Source organism: Podarcis vaucheri (genome assembly GCF_965113315.1).
Source record: "Podarcis vaucheri genome assembly, chromosome: 5".
Lineage (NCBI taxonomy): Eukaryota > Metazoa > Chordata > Lepidosauria > Squamata > Lacertidae > Podarcis > Podarcis vaucheri.
In genome coordinates, this window is record NC_138763.1 from 21,368,108 (window position 1) to 21,392,082 (window position 23,975).

General features: G+C 43.7%; 1 protein-coding gene across 7 annotated transcripts in view; it reads right to left on the bottom strand.

The window, feature by feature from the left end:
* The window catches only part of LOC309533114 (schwannomin-interacting protein 1-like), a 397,153-nt gene that overhangs the window by 73,537 nt on the left and 299,641 nt on the right, over positions 1 to 23,975 (bottom strand). For 4 of the 7 annotated variants that reach the window (XM_082224231.1, XM_082224233.1, XM_082224234.1 and 1 more), the window contains one exon: positions 18,903 to 19,676. In XM_082224231.1, coding sequence (XP_082080357.1) covers positions 18,903 to 19,676 — 774 coding nt within the window. Of the gene's footprint in view, positions 1 to 18,218; positions 18,267 to 18,902; positions 19,677 to 19,939; positions 20,180 to 23,975 lie in introns of those variants that run through there. The other 3 variants (XM_082224236.1, XM_082224237.1, XM_082224232.1) reach the window with 3 other exon arrangements.

The window sequence follows — 23,975 nt, forward strand, 5'->3', positions numbered from 1 at the left end:
TTTACCTTCCCGCTGGTAAGCGGTCCCTATTTATCTACTTGCACCCGAAGGTGCTTTCAAACTGCTAGGTTGGCAGGTGCTGGGACTGAGCGACGGGAGCGCACCCCGCCGCGGGGATTCGAACCGCCGACCTTTCAGTCGGCAAGTCCTAGGCACTGAGGCTTTTACCCACAGCGCCACCTGCCTCCCTTTGTATGAAAAGTGGTAGATAAATAGCCAAATGCCTGCTAAGCAGCCAAAACACAACAGCAAGAGGTTGAGCCCCTCTTGGTGGGCCGCCGCAGATGGCGGTTGGGCTCCATTCATTTTGGTGTTCACAAGGCAGCCAGGTCTACAATTAGTAATATATATGGAGCTGACGCTCATAATAAAAAAGCAATTATATTGAAGAAATGTTCATCATAATACAAGGCATAAACCAAATTATATGGAGATCAAAATTTTAAACACAATTACTGGAAGACTCCAGATAGATGCTCAAATGATGTATCATGTGGCTGATCTTTGCACGATTCCATTTTTCTAGAAGGAAGAGTTCATAACAGTACCGTGTATCCATAGTAACTCAGCGCTTACAGCAACAAATGTCATGAAGCACTAACGTAGCAGGGCAAGTTTAAATAGTTTGTTTTTATAAAACCAGAAAACACCATTTTAGGGAGCAATCCTATGCAAAAGAAGCTGGGACAAAGCAAGCTGATGTAAATTAAGCTGGCACAAAAGATACAGCAGATCCAAACCCCGTTCAGCTGTGGGGCTGCTGCGTTGCCTAGGCCTGGCAGAAGGAAAACAAGCCTTTAAGGAAAATGTGGGGCTACCCTTGAAGGTGACCCGGAAACTGCAATTAATCCAGAATGCGGCAGCTAGACTGGTGACTGGGAGTGGCTGCCTGGACCACATAACACCGGTTCTGAGAAATCTGCATTGGCTCCCAGTACATTTCCGAGCACAATTCAAAGTGTTGGTGCTGACCTTTAAAGCCCTAAACGGCCTCGGTCCTGTATACCTGAAGGAGCATCTCCACCCCCATCGTTCTGCCCAGACATTGAGAACCAGCGCTGAGGGCCTTCTTGGGGTTCCCTCATTGCGAGAAGTAAGGTTACAGGGAACCAGACAGAGGGCCTTCTCGGTAGTGGCGCCCACCCTGTGGAACACCCTCCCTTCAGATGTGAAGGAAATAAGTAGCTATCCTATCTTTAAAAGACATCTGAAGGCAGACCTGTTCAGGGAAGCTTTTAACATTTAACGCTGTATTGTTTTTAATACTTGATTGGGAGCTGCCCAGAGTGGCTGGGAAAACTCAGCCAGATGGGCAGGGTATAAATAATAAATTATTATTATTATTTAAAATAGAGTTCTATGTCAGGTTTCCAGGTCATGTGACCAAGCTGAATGGGCTCAGGATCCAGCCTAAATCCTGCTCCCACCCCTGCCACACTTCCAGATTGTCTCTTGTGGGGAGACTTATACCAGCCGTGGTCCAGTTGCCTGAGCCCCAGCTGAGTTGGGATGAGCCCGTTACACTGGCATATCTTTGGCTAGGCTGTGGATGGGGACCTAATGATGGATGAGTCCTGCTGAGTCATGAATCAGCCAGCTGAGTCATCGACCTGCTGCATCCTAAGGATCCAGGTCTTTCTCAGGATCCGTGAATAGCAACCACTTAACATACCACATTTTCATGACTGATTAAAAATATTCTCAGAGCTGCATAAATATGCATCATGGATATTGTCGTGTGACATTAATTATAGAAATCACTACCAGCTATCAAAACCTTGGAGGCGGCAGCAACCTAGTTTCCATCGCACTATATCAGGAGAGCAAATTATAACATCTTTAAGTAATTGTGTTCAGAGCAAAGATCCAACATTGTCTGCAAAGGCAGGCAAGTTTAGAGAAAGGCAGAAAAGAGGGGGGAAGATACTTTGCAGAATTATAATAAGTGTGCAGTCTTGGAGAGCACTCATGAGAACATGTGATACAGCAACACTGATAGGGATCTTAGAGCTCTGGGTGCTACAGGAATTGTAGTCAGAAAACTGGCTTCAACCACTTAAATGAGGGGTAGCAAACATGGCAGCCTCTAGCTCTTGAACTCCGGTTTCAATCAGCCCCGGCTAGCATGACCAATGGTCATGGATGATGAAAGTTGTAGTCCAATGATTTCTGGAGGGCATTATGCAGACTACCCCTGATTTAAATCAATCTTTCAACATGGATAATAACTTTTTTCCCCCTTCCCAAGAAGGAGGCACTGGGCATTAGCAAAATAAAAATGCAGCTCACAGAAGTAAGGTTTTCATGTCTAAAACCAAACCTTGTGATAATTTGGCTCAACTCTAGTTAATGTGAACAGAATCAATTTTACTGTCATATCCAAAGGTCTTCGAAGTTCAGGAATAAAATCTACCCCACAAGAAAGGGGTTTCTCCCCTTGATTGTAGCAAAAAGTCAAACCAAGTTTGTGGAAGAATCCGTTCACACAGGCTCAACTGATGCAAGTTATTCCATTTGGATCACTGGGCTACTGGTTTAAAGGTTAAAAGACTGAAGTTCATCATGCTTTATTTTGAGACTTTAACTTTTGTCAACTGCCTGTGGCAGAAATGAATTAAATAAAGATGCTGGTCCACAATTAAGCAAATGCTGAAATACCATGCATCAACATAATTTGCTTCTTTTGTTTTGATACAACAGTTTTAAAAGCCACTGATTTTATTTTTAGAAGCTGTTCATTTTTTGCCTCTGGTAAGAGGAAAAGGGCAACGTCTAGACAAGAAGATTCACAACATACCTTCTTAAAGGTAAGACATATAAACCATTTCATTTTTCCTCTTTCTACAGTTCCAAAGGGGGAAAGGTAGACATGAGACCTGTAAAAGAGAACTTTGTGAACTGCCCTGAGATTTTTGGATGAAGAACATTACTATTACTATTACTATTACTATTACTACTACTATGTATTCCTGACATAGGTAATGGTCTTTGGAATCTTTACCAATTTTAGCTAACAAATATTGCAGAATTCTAGTGCAAAAAGCTGCTTTCCGTCAGGTCTACCAAAGCTAACAAAAAGCATTAAATTTGCCACAAGGGAAGTTCCACATTTTATTGAACTGAAACATATATTGATGTATAGATGCACATATGCAATGTAATATGTGCCTCTAGGCTGATCAATGAAGTACTAAAGAAGATAAAAATTTCCACTCAGATTGTTAATGTGTGGTTGTGACCAGTTAAATTAAGTCAGATCTAGTATGGTATACCGGATAATGCTGCTTTGGCAAAGAGTTCACTCGGCTGTGAAAATCTGGTCCAGGCACTATCTCTCAGCCTAAACTACCCTATAAGGTTGTTGTAGAATAAAATGAAGGTGGGTGGGTTCCTGAGCATATCCAGTGTCCATTGGTTCTAGAACAAAATGTTGTCTGTATGCAGACCCAGAGTTTCTTAAAATGTTATTATTTGGCACAAAGTTCTGCTTCATTTTTAAAACTTTATTTTTTAAAAATAAACTTTATTGAACAATTTAAAAACAACTGCGAAACAGAAAGTTCTGCTTCACTACAGCTCCCTGATAATCCTAACTTTTCCGACTACATCTCTAAAAAACATTTTATATTTTACAAGGGAAGAGTGGGGAAAGAACGCCTTTAAAGCAGAGGTTCTTGGAAGTGCAGGAATTCAAATAACATGTGATTCTTGAGTTCATTTAATGAGTAGCATTAACATATGGTTGATGGAGCCATTACCCAAAGACACAGAACAAGAAAGATATATGTTCGTATGACCAACTGCCTCTTTCTGTATTTTGATGACTAAAGCCTGTTTCAACAGATTTCTTAACTAAGCAAAGAAAAGCACTTCAGATTGCTTCAAAACTCTGGCCTGATGTTCCCTCAGGTAACAAACTGGTGATTGGCTTGTACTACTTAAAAACAGATAGCGTTTGACATGATTGAATGCACCTCAATACAAAATAATTAGGGGTTATGATACAAACAGAAGGAAATTCGCAGAAGGAAAGCTTCTTGTGCCCTCTTCCCTTTTGTAGCAACCTGGAACTTGGCAAAGAGAGAGAGCATCTCTTGTGGTCAGGGAGCCCTGCTGAACAATGTGGGTATAGACATTACTCACATTTAACTTTATTTTAGTTCTACATGAATCACCCTAAAAGCCTGCAGAACATCTCCCCACCCCTGAGCTCAACCCTAGACAGAAAAATGTGCATGCATGTCAGGGCCACAATGCCTCTATCAGGCATCTTAAAATGTAACATCTGTCATTATCCTTTTATTTGTGGTTTAGCAGTTTTGAAAGGGGGAAGGAAAAAAAAAAAACCTTTCTCCAGCTGTATGTGGGCCATGCTGCTTTCCTGCTTGTAATATTTATTTTATCATGTTGTGTTAGGTACCCTAAGGACTTTGGGCATGGTGAATCATATTTATTATTTACAAGCTTTGTCAGCAGCAGTTAACCTGTTTACTCCGGACATGCAATTATTCCCAATACAAGACCGGCCTGGCATTTTCAATGATGATTGCTACATATGGAAGACGCTTCATGCTTCGCTGAAACTACATTTTCATTAAACTACTTCCAGCTTATAAATGATTGTTAAAAAGGATTTACTGCGCAGTTTTTATACTATGGCAGGTGGTGTTTGTGCTATTCTGCTGTTGCAAGACTGAAAGTTACTACTTTCCTTTAATAACCCATTCCCTCCCTTTTCATTCAACAGTAATAATAATAATAATAATAATAATAATAATAATAATAGCAACTCAATAGCTGTCTGCTATGTATCATAGCTTAAAGTATTCTAATTCATTATCATTTTACAGTTACAGAATTTTCTCCCAAGACATTACATGTTATATTCCCACCCCTTTACTCCAAATCCCTCCCACAACCCCCCAATTTTTGCAAAATCCTTCCTTAATCCAATATATTAATTGCATTATTTATTCTGTACATGACTAAGCCATGATTTTATCCAAAAATACATTCCAAGTGATATATTATGATATCAATACGATATAAAAAACAGTAAAAACCAAACTGATATCCCAAAGAGCCTCATTTGAATGTCTGGCACAACTACTCATCATTCACCTGAAGACCAAGACCACAGCCAAACCTAGTGACTGAAACATCAGTCAACAATTTCTCTCTCCCCTTTTTCCTTCTCCTCTCCTGTTCTACATTCACATTATTCTGTTTCTTGTCGCTCATGATTAAGAGTTCTTGGAAGGTTGCACAGTATTTTGTGATTTTTTTGTTCAGCCTAAAAAGGGAACTGTCCTAATATGGATTTTTAGAATCTTTCTTATGGGCCATTTAAAGACAACAACAGCAATGAAAACCTACCGTATTTTTCGCTCTATAACACGCACCCGACCATAACACGCACGTAGTTTTTAGAGGAGGAAAATCCGTAGGCATGCCACCCGTAGGCATTCCCTCCATAACACGCACAGACATTTCCCCTTATTTTTTAGGAGGAAAAAAGTGAGTGTTATGGTGCAAAAAATACGGTAATAAAACCTGTGTGACCAAAGAGCATGAACCTTTTCCAGGATTCAACTGATGAGTCCCACTAACGGAAGCCAGTGGAAGGCCTTCTGCTAACACAATGCGGTTTTTCATCTACTCTCCTCCCCCCAACTTGCTCAGGGGTTCAGGGGAACCCCCAGAATAGTGGAGAGGGGAGAAGAGAGAATTCCTTCAATGCAAGCATGTCTGATATCATTCCAGCTTCCAGAGGTATCTCTTCTCTACTCCCCTGCACTATTGGCCACGATGGCTGAGGATGACGGGGGCTGGAGAGCAGAAACATATTGGGGGGTCACTGGTTTCCCTTACCTGATGTAAAAAAAAATTCCTTACAGTCTGCTCTCAGAAAACAGTCTGAAGATTAGCACATTTTGCTTGCAAAATATCTCCCAGTATTAATGCAATGCACAGCTACTTTTCTTTCAGTTATTTCAACGATAAGTGCAACCGTTTTCCCTATCGCAAACGATATTTAGATGACATTTATTGTAGATGCATCTCGAATAGTTTTATCAAGCCGTCCCTCAGTACACAATCTTTCATTATGTACTATATAAAATTGTCACTTATCAAGCGATGATGAAGTGCAGTCAACTGATTTGCTGCCACACTGCATAGTCAATACACAATTTGCAAAGGATGCTTATGTGGCCCATGCACGTCCATTTCTAATAAGTGCTTAGTTCACACAGAATCCAACATCACCTGGAAGGCCACAAGCTGCCCACCTCTGCCCTAGTTTGTGGCTACAGCAACTTGTGCACAAACTTATATGGAGTAAAAGACCATATAATTATTCCAACTTCTTCATTTTTACAAGTCCCTGCAGAGTTTTTCATACATGCATCATTTTCTGAAAATATATCTATTGATTATCATTATGAGTCACAGAGAAATGATGAAAAGAATGAAGCTAACCCTATTAGAGCTAGTGTTGATTTTGTAAGAAATATTATTGATGATGAGAATATAAGAGGGTTATTTCCTATTCACTCAAGATGATCTTATTACACATGCTACTAAGTATAATAAATCATGCAATGACATTTTTGCTATTATTTCTAATGCAAGCTAAAAATGTGGAGTTGATGATAAAAAAAGAAATAATGGCAGCAGTTTGCTATTACTTAGAATCATAGAATAATAGAATTTTAGAGCTGGAAGGGACCCCAAGGGTCATCTAGTCCAACCCCCTGCAATGCAGGAATCTCAACTAAAGCATCCATGACAGATGGCCATCCAAGCTTTGCTTTGACAAACCTCCAAGGAAGGAGAGTCTTCTCCCACCTCTCAGAGTCTGTTCCACTGCTGAACAGCTCAAGTTTTTTCTGAATGTTTAGTCAGAATCTCCTTTCTTGCAACTTGAAGCCATTGGTTCAAGTCCTATCCTCCAGATCAGGAGAAAACAAGCATGCTCCATCCTCCATGTGACAGCCCTTAAGATATTTGAAGATGGCTATCATATCTCCTCTCAAGTCTCCTCTTTTCCAGGCTAAACATACCTGGCTCCTTCAAGCGCTCCTCATAAGGCTTAGTTTCCAGACCCCTGATCATCTTGGTTGCCCTCCTCTGCACACACTCCAACTTGTCAACATCCTTCTTAAATTGTGGTACCCAGAATTGGACACAGTATTCCAAGTGTGGTCGGATTACGGCAGAATAGAGTAGTACGATTACTTCCCTTGATCTGGACACCATACTTCTGTTACTACAGCCTAGAATAGCACTAGCCTTTTTTGCTGCTGCATCACACTGTTGACTCATATTAAGTGTGTGGTCCACCAAGACCCCTAGATCCTTTTCACATGTACTGCTAGTAAGCCGGGTGTCCCCCATCCTATATTTGTGCATCTGGTTCTTCCTGCCTAAGTGTAGAACCTTACATTTGTCCCTATTGAAATTCATTTTGTTAGCTTGCGCCCACTTCACCTTCATTTTCATGAATCATTAGGAATAAGGTTGGGGTGGGGTTGACAGAAATGAACTTGATATTCAATAAGTGATTAGCTATCCATTATGTTTAGGCACCTAGGACCAGTTTGGAAGGTTTGTGTTTTGACACTATCTGGGGTCAAGTGACTTCCAAGGACCAAAATAGAAGTGACAGGGCAGCCACGAGTATTTCATCCATATTTCTCTCCAGTTCTGTAAAAAGAAAGGGGCCGAAGCTATTATTTAGTAGAGAGTGCAAGATCTGGGTGGGAAGGAGCTGCATCCCTGGCACTACCCACAAGGTTATCACATACAAACTTTTGCAGAATGACATGGGCAGAAACTCTTAGATCACTTCAATAAGTTACTAGTCCTTACACACTATACATTTAAAGCAGTATCATGATTCCCCCCAAAGAATCCTGGGAACTGTTGTTTGTTACAGGTGCTAAAAGTCATTAGGAGACCCCTCTTCCCTTCACAAAACTACAATTCTCAGAATTTGCTGAGGAGAGAGATTGGCTGTTCTGAGAACTGCAGCTTTGGCAGGGAAAGACGGGTCTCCTAATGACTTTTAGCACCCTTAACAAACTACAGTTTCCATAATTTTTTTTAAAGTGGTATGATAGTGCTTTAAATGTGCAGTGCAGATTGGGCCTATAATACGAGGAAAGGTGAGGGGAAACTTTTGCAATTCAAATAGTGGGTAGATGGCTTTACAGCGTCAAAGATCAATAGGAAATATGATGGTTGCTGCAAATTAGCAGATCTAAACCTTGTTGACCTGGGAAAGCTTTTTTTTTTATGAGAGCAGCCCAGAGGTTATGCAGAAACCCCCACTTTGCCTCATGAATATTCAAGTTAAATTAACATAACATTGAAATGAATGATCAATAACATAGCCATGCAGACATTCGGTTCCCTCAGATTTGGTTACTGTAGACTTTCTGATGAGCCAGCAGACTTCTTCCTGCACAGAACCTATTATTTCAAAGATTTAGTAGAAGGCAGCAGCAGTCCCATGATTAAATTCACCAGAAGTAACACCTGACCTGCTGCAAATGCAAAATTTTTCAGTCAGCAAAGCCACTAAACCTCATCCCATGAAACATCTGATAGCTGGACAGTAGGATCAATAGAGGTTTACTACCAAGTATTAACCATGCTATGCTGCCTATCTCCAAGATATGCATTTTCTTCATGCATTTTCTAAAAAGGTTACTTCCTCTTCCAGTTTACTTGGGAAATGGCAGTGCCTCAATAGCTTGGGTTCAAAGCTGGCTTCAGATTTAAAGTGCCACTGGCAGAATGACTTATGGTGGGCCCCCTCATACGCTAAAGGGCCTGCCCCCCTCCACAGACAAGCCTGACAGCAATTGTGCCCCCTGTCAATGACCTGGTGCTACAGTGGCACCAGGTGACCCATTATTGCCACGCCAAGTATTGGAACTGTGGGGGGAACAGGGGTCTCCTAACAACTCTCAGCACGCTTCACAAACTACACTTCCCAGGATTCTTTGGGAGACACCGTGGCGGTTTAAACGGGATGGTGCTTCTTGGCTGTGAGTCCTGGAAGATCTGCTCCCTGCCTTGCAGACCTTTTCACACCTGGCCTGGCCTGGCGCCCGACTGACTCCAGCTACAAAAGCTGAAGCTGCTGAATAGACGGGCTGGGGTGTGGTGTGTGTTTTTTGTTGTTGTTTTTGATATACAGTCATACCTTGGGTTACAGACGCTTCAGGTTGCGTTTTTTCGGGTTACGGACCGGCAAAACCTGGAAGTACCGGAACAGGTTATTTCTGGGTTTCGGCGGTCGCGCATGCGCAGAAGCGCTAAACTGCACTTTGCGCATGCGCAGAAGCACTGACTCGCAACCTGAGCGTCCACTGTATATACATATTTGTATCTTTCTTTTAGTTCTTTTATGTGGAAATTGTTTTAATTTGGTAGTGTGCTTTTTGATGTCTTAGTTATCTTTGCTGCTTTTGTTATGCTTGTAACTGTGTAACTTTTTTCATGTTGTAAGCTGCCTTGAGCTTGGTTTGAACTATGGAAAGGAGGCATACAAATAATATTATGGAATGCATGGTGCAGATAAGGGCCTAAGACTGAGGAAACAAGGTTCATATCCCCACTCAGCCACGCAGCTCAGTAGCTAACCTTGAGCTAGTTACAATCTCTCTGCCTAACCCGCCTCACAGTGTTGTTCTGAAGATAAAATGACACGGGGGCAGGGGGAGGACCGTGCATGCATTCTGGGACAAAAGGTGAGACAGACATGAAATGAGCGAATGGAATAGCAACCTCATATGGCCAGTGCTTGGCTGAGGTTCACAGATGCATTGTTTAAAACTCTATCCAGAAAAAAATCTGGCAAGCCTCTTCTCTAGTCACATTGAATCATGTTTTAAAGATGCTTTTATTTATGAGAGCTTGTTATGATTAGTTTTGATCTAGATGTGCTGGCATGAATTTAAACTGAGATGTTTTATATTATTTCATTATATGATAGTGTTATTTTATTTTTATTATTATTGATCAGTCAGTGTTTTAACATCCCAGTTTCTGTAAGCCACTTCTGTCAGGAGTAATCCTAAAAGACAAGGTATAAATATAAATGAGTATCATACAAAAGATAAAATGTGTTAGGTTGAGGGTCATGTGGTGCAGTGATTAGGGCAGGCATAGGCAAACTCTGGCCCTCCAGATGTTTGGGACTACAATTCCCATCATCCCTACCTAACAGGACCAGTGGTCAGGGATGATGGGAATTGTAGTCCCAAACATCTGGAGGGCCAGACTTTGCCTATGCCTGGGTTAGGGTATCAGACTAGGACCTGGGAGGCCAGGTTTCAAATCTCCACTCAGCCATGAAGCTCACTGGGTGACCATGGGGCAGTCTCTGCCTCTCAGCCTAACTTACCTCACAGAGTTGTTGCAAGTATAAAATGGGAAGGAGGAGAACTCTGTACACCACCTTGAGCTTCTTGAAGGAAAGGTGGGATATAAATACAATACAATAAATAAAAATAAATTTGACTGTGCACAAAGATCTTACATCTTTTCTTGACAGGATAAAATACATGCTGCAGCGCAAAACCTATCAGAGAAGTGTGCAATGCATCAAATCGATATGCACCAAGAATGCATCAGACCTTTTAGTCTAATTGCAGAACTTGATAGTTCTTATACTGCAACATCTGTTCCTATGCCATTTACAGTTTTCCTGTTGTAAATATTTACAGTTTCCTTTTTAACTTGACATGTATATTGTAAGCTGCCAGTCCTGTTTATTTATGCTATTGTCATTTTGAAGTAGCAGAGAGGCTCCAATCTGATGTACATGCCCCTATGAGTCAGCCCTACTGGACCTGGTAAACATACAAAGGATTGCACTGAAAGTCAGTTATCATTTATTCAGCAAATACTCTTATGGCAACCATTGCTATCTAGCACACATTCAGTACATGTCCCTCTGCCTTATGGGTATGCATTTTCTCTTCATACTTTCTGGAATTTTGCAGCTATGTACAACTTGTGTGTGTGTTTGTATGTATGTATGTGTGTGTGTGTGTGTGAGAGAGAGAGAGAGAGAGAGAGAAAGAGAAAGAGAAAGAGAAAGAGAAAGAATGTCTATATATCTTCCTATATACATTTGTGTAAGGCTGTCATCAGGCTTGTAGTTTGTGTGGCCTCTCACAGGTGGCACTATGAATTATAGCATGGTAATGGGCTTCTGAGAGCTGCTGTCACCTGCTGCTGGGTGACACCAACATTGGAGCCAAATAGTTCCCCACCCCTGGTCTAAGGGGTTAGTGTGGGTGGTTTGGTAGGATTCGTGAGCAATGCAAACAGAAATCTAGCCCCTAGTAGGTGTATATGTGTGTCTTTGCATGTGTGTGCGTGTGTATGAGAGAATATGAATGAATATGAGAGAGATCTGGTCCAGCAGAAGTTCAGCAACATCTGGAGGGCCAAAATTTCCCCACATCTGATCTAGTCAAAACCAACCCCATTCTAAGTTTAAAAAAATCAACAGACCAGGCTCATTATTGTTTATCATTCTAGTTCTCTCTTCCTCTGTTCCCACAACAGCCTTTGCCTGACCAGTTCACACAGGTGGGGGGAACAATTTTTTTGCATGAGTGACACGGATCCACGTTACCCCAAATACACATAAAAGTGTACATGGCATATCCTGCTCAGCATAAAAACAGAGCTAGCCATACTGCTATGAAAACGGCATACCAGATAGGAATGAAATCCAAGAGAAGAAGACCATTAACTGCATTTTGACATTTCATTTATGTCAAGGTTTTTAAACTGCTGGTACACACTCACAGCTAACATCCTCAGCGTGCATTAATTTATCGTTATTCTTTGGATATAAACTTGCAATTGATTGTTTCCAAAATGTAAAGAGTGACATGGGAGAGTGGCTCTTCCCAAGTTCTGGAACTCCTTGCCAAAAGACTTTAAATTGATTTGCAAATGTGCTGCAATTTATTTTAGTTGGTTACTTTTATTAATGCTTTTTCCAGCTTAAAAAAACCCCAGGGGTTTTATTGTATTTGATTATATTTTATTTTATTGTATTTGCGCTATTGTTTGTAAGCTATCTTGAGCACCATTTAGTGGAAATGTGAGATACAAATTTAACAAATAAATATGACTGGTCATGCCAGAAGTTTTATAGGTCAGCTTAAGGATTCAAATGAACTAGTTTAAGCATATTTAATCACAACACTTGTTAAAGGTTCTGGACACAGTTAGAACCAATGGGTCAACAGTCCAACATGATTATTGAATCAACATTGCAAGCCAGTGCATGCCTACTCAGAAGTAACCCCTACTGAGTTCAACAGGATTTACTTCCAGGTAAGCGTGTACAGGACTGCAGGCTAAAGAAACTCAAATTATTTACACCACACACTGAAACATGTATAAGCAGAAAAGAAATACAAGTCTGTTCCATTCTGACAAATCTACCATTCATAAATTCCTCCTCCAGGTGATTTATACGTTGCAGCTGAACAAAAAGGAATTGCTTGTGCTCCAGACTGGAGCCAGGATGCTACAATTGTTGCAGGGGAAACACATTAAAGTGGTAAAAGGAATCTTGCCAAAAGGATATGAAGAACTGTAATCTCCTTCCAGCACAGGCAGTGGAGCTGGGAAGAGAAGAGTATCCAATTCACTTGAATAATATAAGAGGAAATAACAGGCATATCTGAGGAATGCTTGATTTGCTGTTTTTTGAGTCTCCAATCAGTACTTCTTCCATTTAAGTTGGATGTAACCAATGGAATCGCTTCTAGATGATTTGGACTATGACACCCACGACCCCTAGCTATTCACCATGCTGGCTAGGACTGATGGGAGTTGAAGTACAACAATATCTGGAGGGTGGCACATTGTCTATCCTAGGTTTAAGTACTCCTATTATTTACATATTTTGAGGGGTGTGCATCAAATTTACATGTCAACATCTCAAACAAGTGGCATGCAACTAGAAGGAATGGTATTTTATTTGAATTCGGCACCTGGCAGCAACTTGGAATTAATGTAAGCATATTTTTGATTGTTTAAAATTGCTTCAAATTCATTATCTCAGTGATCCTTACAACAGTCCTATAACTCCAGCCAGTATTATGATGCCCATAGTACTAACAGATACAAATCTGAACCAGGGACTTCTCAGCTCACACCTCCTGGATAATGGTGGGGGCATTTACAGGGCGCATTAACCCATTCACTATACCACCAAATCATCGGCGCAGTTGCAGTTCCACAGAAGACCATATCTGCAAACTACAGTGTTTCCTAAGCGGGAGACAGAGCTCAGAAGTATCAAGATGCCACGCAGTCCAAAATGCCACCTGGTTATCACAGTGGGGGAAATGCTTTGCATCATTTTACGTTCCTGGACTACAAGAAACAAAAGCCTTTAATGCCTCAACCCACATGTCCCAAGGGCAGCTGGTGAAAACAACAACAAAAACAGCCAGCTGGCAACCCACAGCCCAATTAACATATTTGTGAAATGCCATGGGTGCTGATATCCCGTTGTTTAATCCTACGCAGCTCTGGCAAGCATCTATGAGAAGAACCACATGGGCACCACTGAATGGCTTGGCTCATTCCTACACCATTATGCTTCTGGTGTGGGGAGGAACTATGCCACTCACCTGCCTTGTGTGGTCCTTCTTCTAGACACTGCCAAACTAACCTGAAACGGGACCTTTACAATCTTCAGCTGAGGTCCCTTTGTGTGTTGCAAGTTCATGTTCAGGACACATATAGTTAGAAGCCAGTTAACCTGCTGAATTGCCCTGCCATATGCTGTATATACCCATTCAATCATTTCCTGGTACAGCTTTGGTGCTGTTAATACAGTGGTTTGACTTCACCCCCGGAGGTGCACTCCAATGTCTCCCAAGACAGATGGATGCCAATAATAATAATAATAATAATAATAATAATAATACGCTCAACCAAACCAAGGGTCAAGTCTAACTCTCTTCTCCAGGAGCAGCCAACCCAAGATGTGCAACAGAGCTTCAGGCTGTGGTAAGTCAGATAGCATCAAAGGCATGTGTCATCTCACCCACCCACCTCACTGTGCACTAAGCCAGAACACAGTTCCCAGAGACTTCCTTGTGTGCCATCCAAACCCCCCACGCCCACTATGCCCATGGGTTTCATGCAGGTTTCATCAGTTTGATGTGAAATGTGGATCGGTGAGTCAACGGAGAAGTCTCCCTCAGGAGGTGGTGGACTCTCCTTCCTTGGAGGTTTTTAAGCAGAGGTTGGATGGCCATCTGTCATGGGTGCTTTAGCTGAGATTCCTGCATTGCAACTCTACAATTCCATGATTCTATGCGTTAATCCCTCCCAAGAAAGATTCAGGGCAGACAAAACAAAGCACCTCTTCACACAGTGCAGTTAAACTGTGGAATTTGTTGTCATAAGGTGTAGTGAAAGCCACTAACATGGATTGGTTTAAAGGAGGATTAAGCTAATTCATGGCGGGTCAATTGCTACTAGCCACAATGGCTATATTCTGCCTCTACCAACAGAGGCAATGTGTCTATGAATATCAGTTGCAGGGCATCCCAAGTAGAAGACTTAGTAGAAGACTGTTGCACTCAGATTCTGCTTCTGGGTTTTCCACAGACATCTGGACAGCCACTGTGAGAACAGGAAGGTGGCCTAGATGGGCCTTTGGCCTTATTCTGAAGAACATAATCCTTCTTGGAAAGGGGGTTTAATCCTAAATAAATGGGGTTAGGATTGCAGCCTTTGCAAGGAGTAACTCCAACCAAATTCAGCTTGGTTTAGTTCAGAGTAGACATGCACAGGATTTCACCTTTTGCGTAACAATCCATGAACATTAATAAAAGCAAATAATCAACTAGCTGAAATAAGAATAATAGAATTGTAGATTCTATTCAGTGGTGCCCATGTGGATGATCTATTCTAGCGCAAACCCCCTGCAATGCAGGAATATGCAGCTGTTCCATATGGGGGAATGGGGATCAAACCTGCAACCTTGGTGTTTTGAGCACCACACTCTAACCAGCTGAGCTATCAAGAAGGAGATCTATGAGAACAGAGGAAGCCCAGCAGATTTCCACAGGAAGGGTACTGTTATTACTTCAATTTACATCCTGCCCTTCCTTCCTAAAGGAGTCCAAGGCAGCCAACACAACAATAACAATAAAATTAAAACATTCTAAAACCAGTTGCATACCATCGCATTCTCTTAATACAGTGATTTCGGGATTGCCAGGAACCACATCTTTCTCCCATCAAACTAGGCCATTTTGGCCCTACCAACGAAAAGGCCTTGTCTCTTTACATCTGATCTCATGTAAAGAGAAGATGGAAAGCACAGTGTCAGGTGCTATCTTGAATCTCAATAAGGTGTGTACGCAAGGCGGCTGTTCTTGAGGCAATTAAAGGCTGCCTCAAAAGTTACTGAATCCCTTCCTCTGCAATCTCAGAGGCCGAGCATCTTCCAGAAGTGCTGTACAAGTGAGTTTACATGTGCATATTTATCCTTGGTGCTTGCAACATCAGGAAAGAAATTGCATGTCTCAATGACTATCACAGAAGATCTACCTCAGATGGCACTTTCCTTCCGCCCCCCACTGAAGCTTTTCAACAGGGGAATCTCACACCTTCTCACTGAGTGATAACAAGCGATGCCTTAATTTTGCATGTGCAAATGAACCTTTGAATATTCTCGTTTGGGGCTAGGAACTGACCCCAATTCTACCACATTAGAGGCGACAGTATAAAATGGGTTTTCATGATAAAAAGTGCAGCATGACCACAGAGAGGGGGTGGCGACCCACAACCCTAGGGCTGACTGTTGCCCTTGGCCAAATTTTATGTCGCCTTTGGCTTACTTTCAAAAATAATCACTTCAGACCTAAGGCAAGGGTGATTTCTCCTACCCTGGCAATCTCCTGGAGGGGAGAGGCAAATTGAGGAGGCAGAAAGAGAGAGGGGAAAGGAGTAGCTCCACTCACTGCTGGTTTGGGCCCTGCTCACAATCAGCATACAGTCCTACCCTGAGGGAATGTAGCTCTCAAAATATTGCCCACTCCTGACTTCTACAAGTCTAGGCCAAGGGGTCCGCATACCAAGTGGGCCACAAGAGTACTTCCACACAGAACCTATGGGGCACACACTGCCTTGTGGGGGGGCATGAGGCCAAAAACTGACATCCCCGCAGCACTCATGAGGAGCTGGGCTTTGCAAAGGAGGCATAAGGCTCTGGCTGGGTCCTAGAGCTCTTCCACCATCTTCCCAAAGCTGGAAAAGTGCTAAATAGGCTTCGGCAAGGAGAGGAATCTAGGACCCTGTCAGAGCCCTCACTCCTCCTTCCCAAAGCCCAGTGCCTTGCTTACCTGGCTAGGGAAGGCAGCGTCATGGGCGTAACCAGAATTATTTTTTTGGGGGGGGCAGCCAAAGTTGTTGAGCTTCTTTTAGGAGATTGCCCTAAGTTATTGAATTTTCTTGGGGAAATCATGGGTAAAAATACCCCCATTGCAGGGAGCAAGCTTTCATAGGGGGGTAGGCATCTGCTGGGGGGGGGGGAGCAGAACCTCAGTTAATTGAGTACTTTCAATGCTTTCAAATAATTTTGGGATGGGCTACACTCATGGGCAGCATAAGGGCTGTGGGGGTGTCAATTATAGCTGAGGGGCACAAAAAAGGCTGCATGTGTTGGTCCACCCTGGTCTAGTCTGCCTCTGGAGGTACTTAATTTTTTCCACAATATCTCCAGTTTGGGGGCCAGAGTGGGGAGTCCTTTCAAATAAGAATTCACCGACATGAAATCTATACTTGCCTGCATCCTAACACTTTCTGAACTTCTGAATTAGCCAGCACTTAGCATAGTTAAACTTGGAGGTTAGGTCAGGAGAAGACAATATAATTGGGGTGTTAAACCTTGCTGGTATTTCATGGAGCTTCTCTTTCAAATATTTATCCTGACTTGTCCCCCCCCCCAACCAACTTGTTTAGCACCTCCCTTTTAACACTGGCTCCCTTACAACACAAGCCTCAAACTGATATGTTTTGGTGAATGTGTTCACATGCAGGGATTCCATAAAAATGACAAGAAATTGATGCTTCTAGACAGATAATGTGGGGCCTTTTTGCTGATGGAACCCTAAATCAGGATATCCATCCAATTCTGACTCAGGATACTCAAATTCGAAGTCAGGATAGCTGCCAATATGAATTTATACATTCCTCCCTTCCAATTCATTATCAAGCACCTGCTTATCTTAAAGACTGGCTGAAGAGGGGGGGGGGGAATCAAACACCAAATCAACCACTCCAGATCAAGCCACATGGCATCTGTCCAAAAGACTTCCCAAGCCTCCAAATCTGAATAATATTTTTGGTTGGTTGGAAGTAGTCTGTTTGCAGAACAACATAGGAAAATCTTGTCCCAGCAGCAAACAAAGCAAGACATTTGAGTCCTGCAGTTCTCTCTGCAGGCAAAACAGTCTCCCTCAAAGCGCATGCAATCTCCAAAACTACAAGGTACTTAAAATGCAGTGTCATCAGCACTGCTGAATCGAAACCTCGCAGTATTTATCATTACAGTGGCAAATGCAAATATATACAGCTGCATGATTTGACTTTATACTCGATCTGCTTTTTAAAAAAAGGTTTTAAAATAAAACACAGGAGCTCAAAAGGACATGTTTTCTCCCCTGGAATCTAGTAGATATTATTTTCTCCCTTCCCTCCATCTAATTAAAAGAAATACACAGGGTATCCAGAAAAAGGACAAGCAAGTAGCAGCTATTAAGAGGAGTGGGGGGGGGATCTTTCCCAGCAGTTCCATTATATTAAGGGAAAAGGAAGGCAACCCCCTCTTTAGTGCCCCCCCTCGTACGTTGCAACCCCCCTGCCCCCTCCCAATAACCCTGAAGTTACTTATGCCCATGCCCTAAAGTCAAAGTGCATTGCACCCAATTTCCAGAAGGCTATGGATTCTCAAGTCACACCCCAAGGCATATTGTGATGTTAGCATATTCATTAGCTAGACTCAGCAAAGCATCCTTAATAGGCCAAGGTGCACTTAAAGGGGAGGGGGAAACAACAACCAGCCAATACCACAAATAACTGCAACTTACTGCTATTTGAAAGGCAGCATAGGAAACGAAACAACAGCAATGCATCTAAATAGTACAAACCCTTCTCACTGGGGCAAATCCACACTGGGACATGTACCAGCTTGGCAAGGGTTCCTCCTTATGTTCCACCCCCCTTTTTTCCTTCCTTCGTCTCCTTCTCCCTGGATGCCACCCACACTGTCTGGCAGTCTCTGAATGCAGCCAGGTGTCCTTCTGATAAGAAACAGGAAGTAGCGCCAAGCCCCCCCCCTTGCCACACAGAGGGTCACCTGCCTAACTCCTTCCTATTCCTTAAATCCTCTCTCGGCCAGGTCAGGTCAGAGACTCAAGGAACTCCTTCCCTTGCTGGAACAAAGAGGCAAGAGGCAATTCCAAGCCCTTCTTCCAAAATAAAATAGCTGAGTAAGAAAGCTGGTCTCTCTCTCTCTCTCATGCGCAACACACACATCATGCAGCTTCTCTACAAGCACCAGTGGTGACATATTTGGGAGAGGAAGGGGCCAGGACACGCATCCCAAACCCAGGAGAGCCACAGCTGTCCCTTGTGCAGCAACTGTGTGCAAATTGCCTTCTATGGGAAAGAGAGGGAAAAAAAGCCAAATCCATCCCTCTCCCAGCGAGGGAAGTGACTCACCGCCTGCTCGACCTAACTAATAATTCCCATTGAAATTAACACTTCCCTTGCCATTATCCAGAGCCGGGAAGATATAAGGAGAGGGGGAGGGGGGGAGGGCGCCAACTTACGGAAGTGTAGTTGCTCTTCTGGCTCCGGATCTCCTGCTCCTGGAACTGCAGCCCCGCCAGGTGCTTCTCCAGGGCTTCCCAGTCCATGGTGGGCAGCGGGGGCTCCTGCTCTTGCCAAGCCGTGCCCCCTCCTCCTCCTCCTCCTCCCCCCAAGGAGTTCTCCAAGGGGTGGAAGGCGACCAGCGAGCCCCCGTTGCTCAGCCTGCCCATGCCGCCCCCGGGCTGCCCTTTCTGGAGGCGGGGGGCTTTGCCGTAGCCGCCGCCGCCTCCGCCCCCTTTGTGCCCAGTCCTGCGGCTAGAGGGCACCACGTTGGCATTGTGCCGGAGGTCCAGCGGGTGGTGCGGCTGGCGGTGCTGGCGCTGGGGATGCTGAGGAGCCGGGTGGCCGTGGGGAGCCGGGGGTGGCATAGCAGGGGTGGCGGTGGCGGTGATGGTGGTGGGGAGGGCGAGGCGGGCGCTCCTCGCCTCCTCCAGCTCTTGCGCTAAACTCCTCCTGGCAGGGGCGGTTCGGGCACAGCGGCGGGCATCGTCCCTGTCCTCCGCCCACGCATCAGTCACCTTCCTCTGGTACACCTGGAAGTCCTCCTCCCCCTCTTCCTCCTCCTCCTCTTCCTCGTCTTCCTCCTCCTCCTCCTCCGAGTCCTCCAAAGCAGCCAAGTCCAGGCTGGTGGGCGAGGGGGAAGATTTGCATTCCGAGCAAGGGGTCACTTTGCTGGAACTCGATTCCGAGCTGGAGCGGCTGCTGCAAGGGTCGCTGCCTAGATCCATGCCATCCTAGAGGACAGAGGAAGAGAGAGCGTTAGAAAAAAGACCTATAGCCTTGCTCTCCTTTCCTGCCTTGGCTGCTGCTGCTGCTGTTGGAAGAACATCCCCGCCAGGCACAGAAAGAACCAGACAGCCGGTTTCCCTCTCTCCAGATGCTGCCAGACTCTTAAAGGGAAAAGCGGGCGAAGGAAGGGAAGGGGGGGGGAGAGAAGCCAAGGGGGGTGGGTGGGGAGGGGAGATCTCCGGCACTTCCCCGAAGTTTCCCACCCCACCTAGGCAGGGCATCCGCTTTGCGAGGAGAGGCCGCAGGGAGAGGTCTCCCAAGCAGGGGCGGTCCCTCTGGAGCCCCACCTAACGAGGAGGAAGGGGGCGCGCAGCAGCACCGGCAGCGCTCCGCCTGGAGAGGCTCAGGCGCCGCCGCCGCCGCCAACAGTTTCCTCTCCAGCACCGGCCGGGAGTCCCTCCTTGCCCTGCGACGGCTCCGGAAAGTTCCCGGCTCCCTCGCGCGCCCACTTGCGAATACAGAGCGCGAGCTACGCCGGTAGCGCGAGGGAAGCGGGGGAAAGGAGGGAGTCTGGGAGCCCCACGCAGCCGGCGTAAAACTGGAGAAAAAGTGAATGAGACAATGCCGGCCCCACACCGCCCCCTACGGTACAGCCGGAGAGATCCTGGGGGCCGAAAAGGAGCCAAAAGCGGGGCCCCGGCAGGAGCTGAGCCACCTCTTACCCCGAATTCTTTTCAGGGGGGTGCCGCGCAGTTATGTCTCCTCCTCCACACACATAAAAGCAGCAGGGTTTTATTGGAGGGGAGGAGGAGATTTGCACTTCGCAGGGGAAGCATGAGTTTGAATTTGAAAAGTGGTGCAGCAGAGCAGAATTGCCAGATGCGATTGGCACGTGGCACCATCAGCCTCCACGGCATCTTCATGGATTGGGGTTTGAGTGGGGTGGCCGTGGGGGGGACGGGACACACATGACCCATTGGGCTGCAACATGTAAAAGAGGCTGAGAAGCCGGACCCTGTTCTATTTCCCACTCTTGAGCGAATGGTGGATTGAGATTAACTGGGTGCTTGTTTCCACATGATGATGATGATGATGATGATGATGATGATGATGATGATAATTTATTATTTGTACCCCGCCCATCTGGCTGGGTTTCCCCAGCCACTCTGGGCGGCTTCCAACAAAAATTAAAAATACATTAAAATGTCACACATTAAAAACTTCCCTGAACAGGGCTGCCTTCAGATGTCTCCTAAATGTCAGGTACAGTGGTACCTCGGGTTAAGTACTTAATTCGTTCCAGAGGTCTGTTCTTAACCTGAAACTGTTCTTAACCTGAAGCACCACTTCAGCTAATGGGGCCTCCTGCTGCTGCCGCGCCGCCGGAGCACAATTTCTGTTCTCATCCTGAAGCAAAGTTCTTAACCTGAGGTACTATTTCTGGGTTAGCGGAGTCTGTAACCTGAAGTGTAGGTAAACTGAAGCGTATGCAACCCGAGGTACCACTGTAGTTGTTTATCTCTTTGACATCTGATGGGAGGGCGTTCCACAGGGTGGGTGCCACTACTGAGAAGGCCCTCTGCCTGGTTCCCTGTAGCTTTGCTTCTCGCAATGAGGGAACCGCCAGAAAGCCCTTGGCGCTGAACCTCAGCCTCCGGGCAGAACAGACATGAGGGGTAAAAGTGTCCCCTCCTAGCAAGACCTTTAAGCTTCCTCTGAGAGCTGCAACCTCAGCACAATGGCTGTTCATCTGAGTTTCTAAAATAATCTACAACACAATCTAAGGCACATTTACTCAGAAATGATGGAGCAATCCTATAGCAAGATCTACTGGAATGAGCAGCTTTAGGATGTAGTGGATCTTCAGCTAAGTTTGCTTAAACCTTCTGCTTGAACATCTATTCAAAAGCAGTTCCATTGAATTCAATGGGGCTTTCTCTTGAACAAATGGACCGCAGTCTTCTACATAGAAGTAAGCCTCCAGTTCAGTAGGGCTTCCTCCCATTACATTTGATTTTTTCATGTTGATATTTTTTTATTAGAGTTTTTTTGTAATACAATAAAGTCCAGGGTTTGTACATTTTAGTGAAAATGCCAAATTATTTTTGCGCTTCTTTGGTCAAGATTTTAGCAAGCCACAGAGAGCCCTCTACGCTTCACAGGTGTTAGCTCCTCATTGCAAAGATAAATGGAAAAAAGTAGCCTGCGAAGGTTGTTTTTAAATATACAAATCAATTTTTAACACACCTATCCAGAACTCTAGGCATCCTGCCAGGTTTTTATTTTATTTTTTTTAAGTAAATCCATAGCATAAGAAAAATGCCACCATATAAGCTGGCACTCATAATAATAAAGCACTTCAAACAAGTCAATACAGGGAAAGCATTTCAACCTCTTCCAAAATAACGATAACAGTGGAAGGAGAAGGAGAAATTTCAAGAGGAGACAGGGTTGACGGTGGTCAAGAAGGTGAAATATCTAGGGGTTTATTTGACAACTAAAAATTTGAATTTGTATAAGGATAATTACGAAAAATGTTGGTCAGAAATCAAAAAAGATCTAGAAATATGGTCAAATTTGAAATTGTCAATGTTAGGCCGAATTGCAGTGATTAAGATGAACGTATTGCCTAGAATGTTATTTTTGTTTCAGACCTTGCAGATTCTTGACAAGATGGAATGTTTTAAGAGGTGGCAGAAAGATATCTTGAAGTTTGTCTGGCAGGGCAAAAAACCCAGAATCAAATTTAAAATATTGACAGACGCCAAAGAAAGAGGGGGCTTTGCCCTGCCGGACTTAAAACTGTATTATGAGGCAGCAGCGTTCTGCTGGCTGAAAGAGTGGATGCTCCTCGAAAACACAGATATTTTGGATCTGGAAGGCTTCAATAATGCATTTGGTTGGCATGCATATTTATGGTATGACAAAATTAAGCTGCATAGTGCCTTTAAAAATCATATTGTTAGAAAAGCATTGTATAATGTTTGGATAAGGTATAAAGATCTGTTGGAAAACAAAACCCCTAGATGGGTGTCTCCAGTGGAAGCTAAAGCAGTGAAGAAACTCAATATGGAGGTCGGATGGCCAAAGTATTGGGAAATCTTGGAACAGGAGGGAGACAAATTGAGATTGCAAAGTTATGAGAAAATGAAACATAAAGTACAAAATTGGCTTCAATATCATCAAATAATGGAGTTTTTCAAACAGGATAGGAAAATTGGCTTTCAGGTGGGAAAATCAAAATTAGAGACGGAATTGTTAGAACCCAATACTAAGAATTTATCAAGAATGTATAACTTGCTGCTGAAATGGAATACACAAGATGAAACAGTTAAATCGGCTATGATTAAATGGGCACAGGACATTGGTCATAACATTATGTCTGCGGACTGGGAATGGTTATGGAACACTGGTATCAAATTTACGGCATGTAATGCCTTAAAGGAAAACATTATGAAAATGGTTTACAGGTGGTACATGACCCCAGTCAAGCTGGCAAAAATTTATCATTTGCCCGATAATAAGTGTTGGAAATGTAAAGAGACTGAAGGTACTTTTTATCACCTTTGGTGGACATGCCCGAAGATTAAGGCCTTCTGGGAAATGATTTATAATGAAATGAAAAAGGTACTTAAATGTACTTTCTTGAAAAAACCAGAGGCTTTTCTCTTGGGCATTGCCGGCCATTTGGTGTCAAAAAGGGATAGAACTTTTTTTATGTATGCTACAACAGCAGCAAGAATACTCATCGCAAAGTATTGGAAGACACAAGATCTACCCACTCTGGAAGAATGGCAGACGAAGGTGATGGACTACATGACATTGGCTGAGATGACAGGCAGAATCCGTGACCAGGGAAAAGAGACGGCGGAAGAAGAATGGAGAAAATTTAAAAGCTATCTTAAGGACTATTATAAACTTGATGAATGTTAGAATGTTGTGGTTTTCAGGAATAAAGGGATACAGTGATATAAGGTCAGAATAAAGAAAAGACTAAGATGACAGAGGGTGGAAAGGAACAATTGGGAGTTGCTATAAAATTTTGGATATTGGGATGCAGAAAGGGGGGGTATGGGGGAGTCCTGGAAAAGAGGTTTATGAAAAAATGTTATGAAATTATACGTGTTTGTATGTCTTTTTAAGTGTTTGTTTGTCTTTAAAAATTTTGTAAAACCAATAAAAATTTTATAATAAATAAATAAATAAATAAATAAAATCCCAGGAAGGGGAAAAAATGTCACATTCATATATTCTCACAATGAAGCCAAAGTTCTTCCCCTCTCCACAATCCCTCTTTCCTTGCA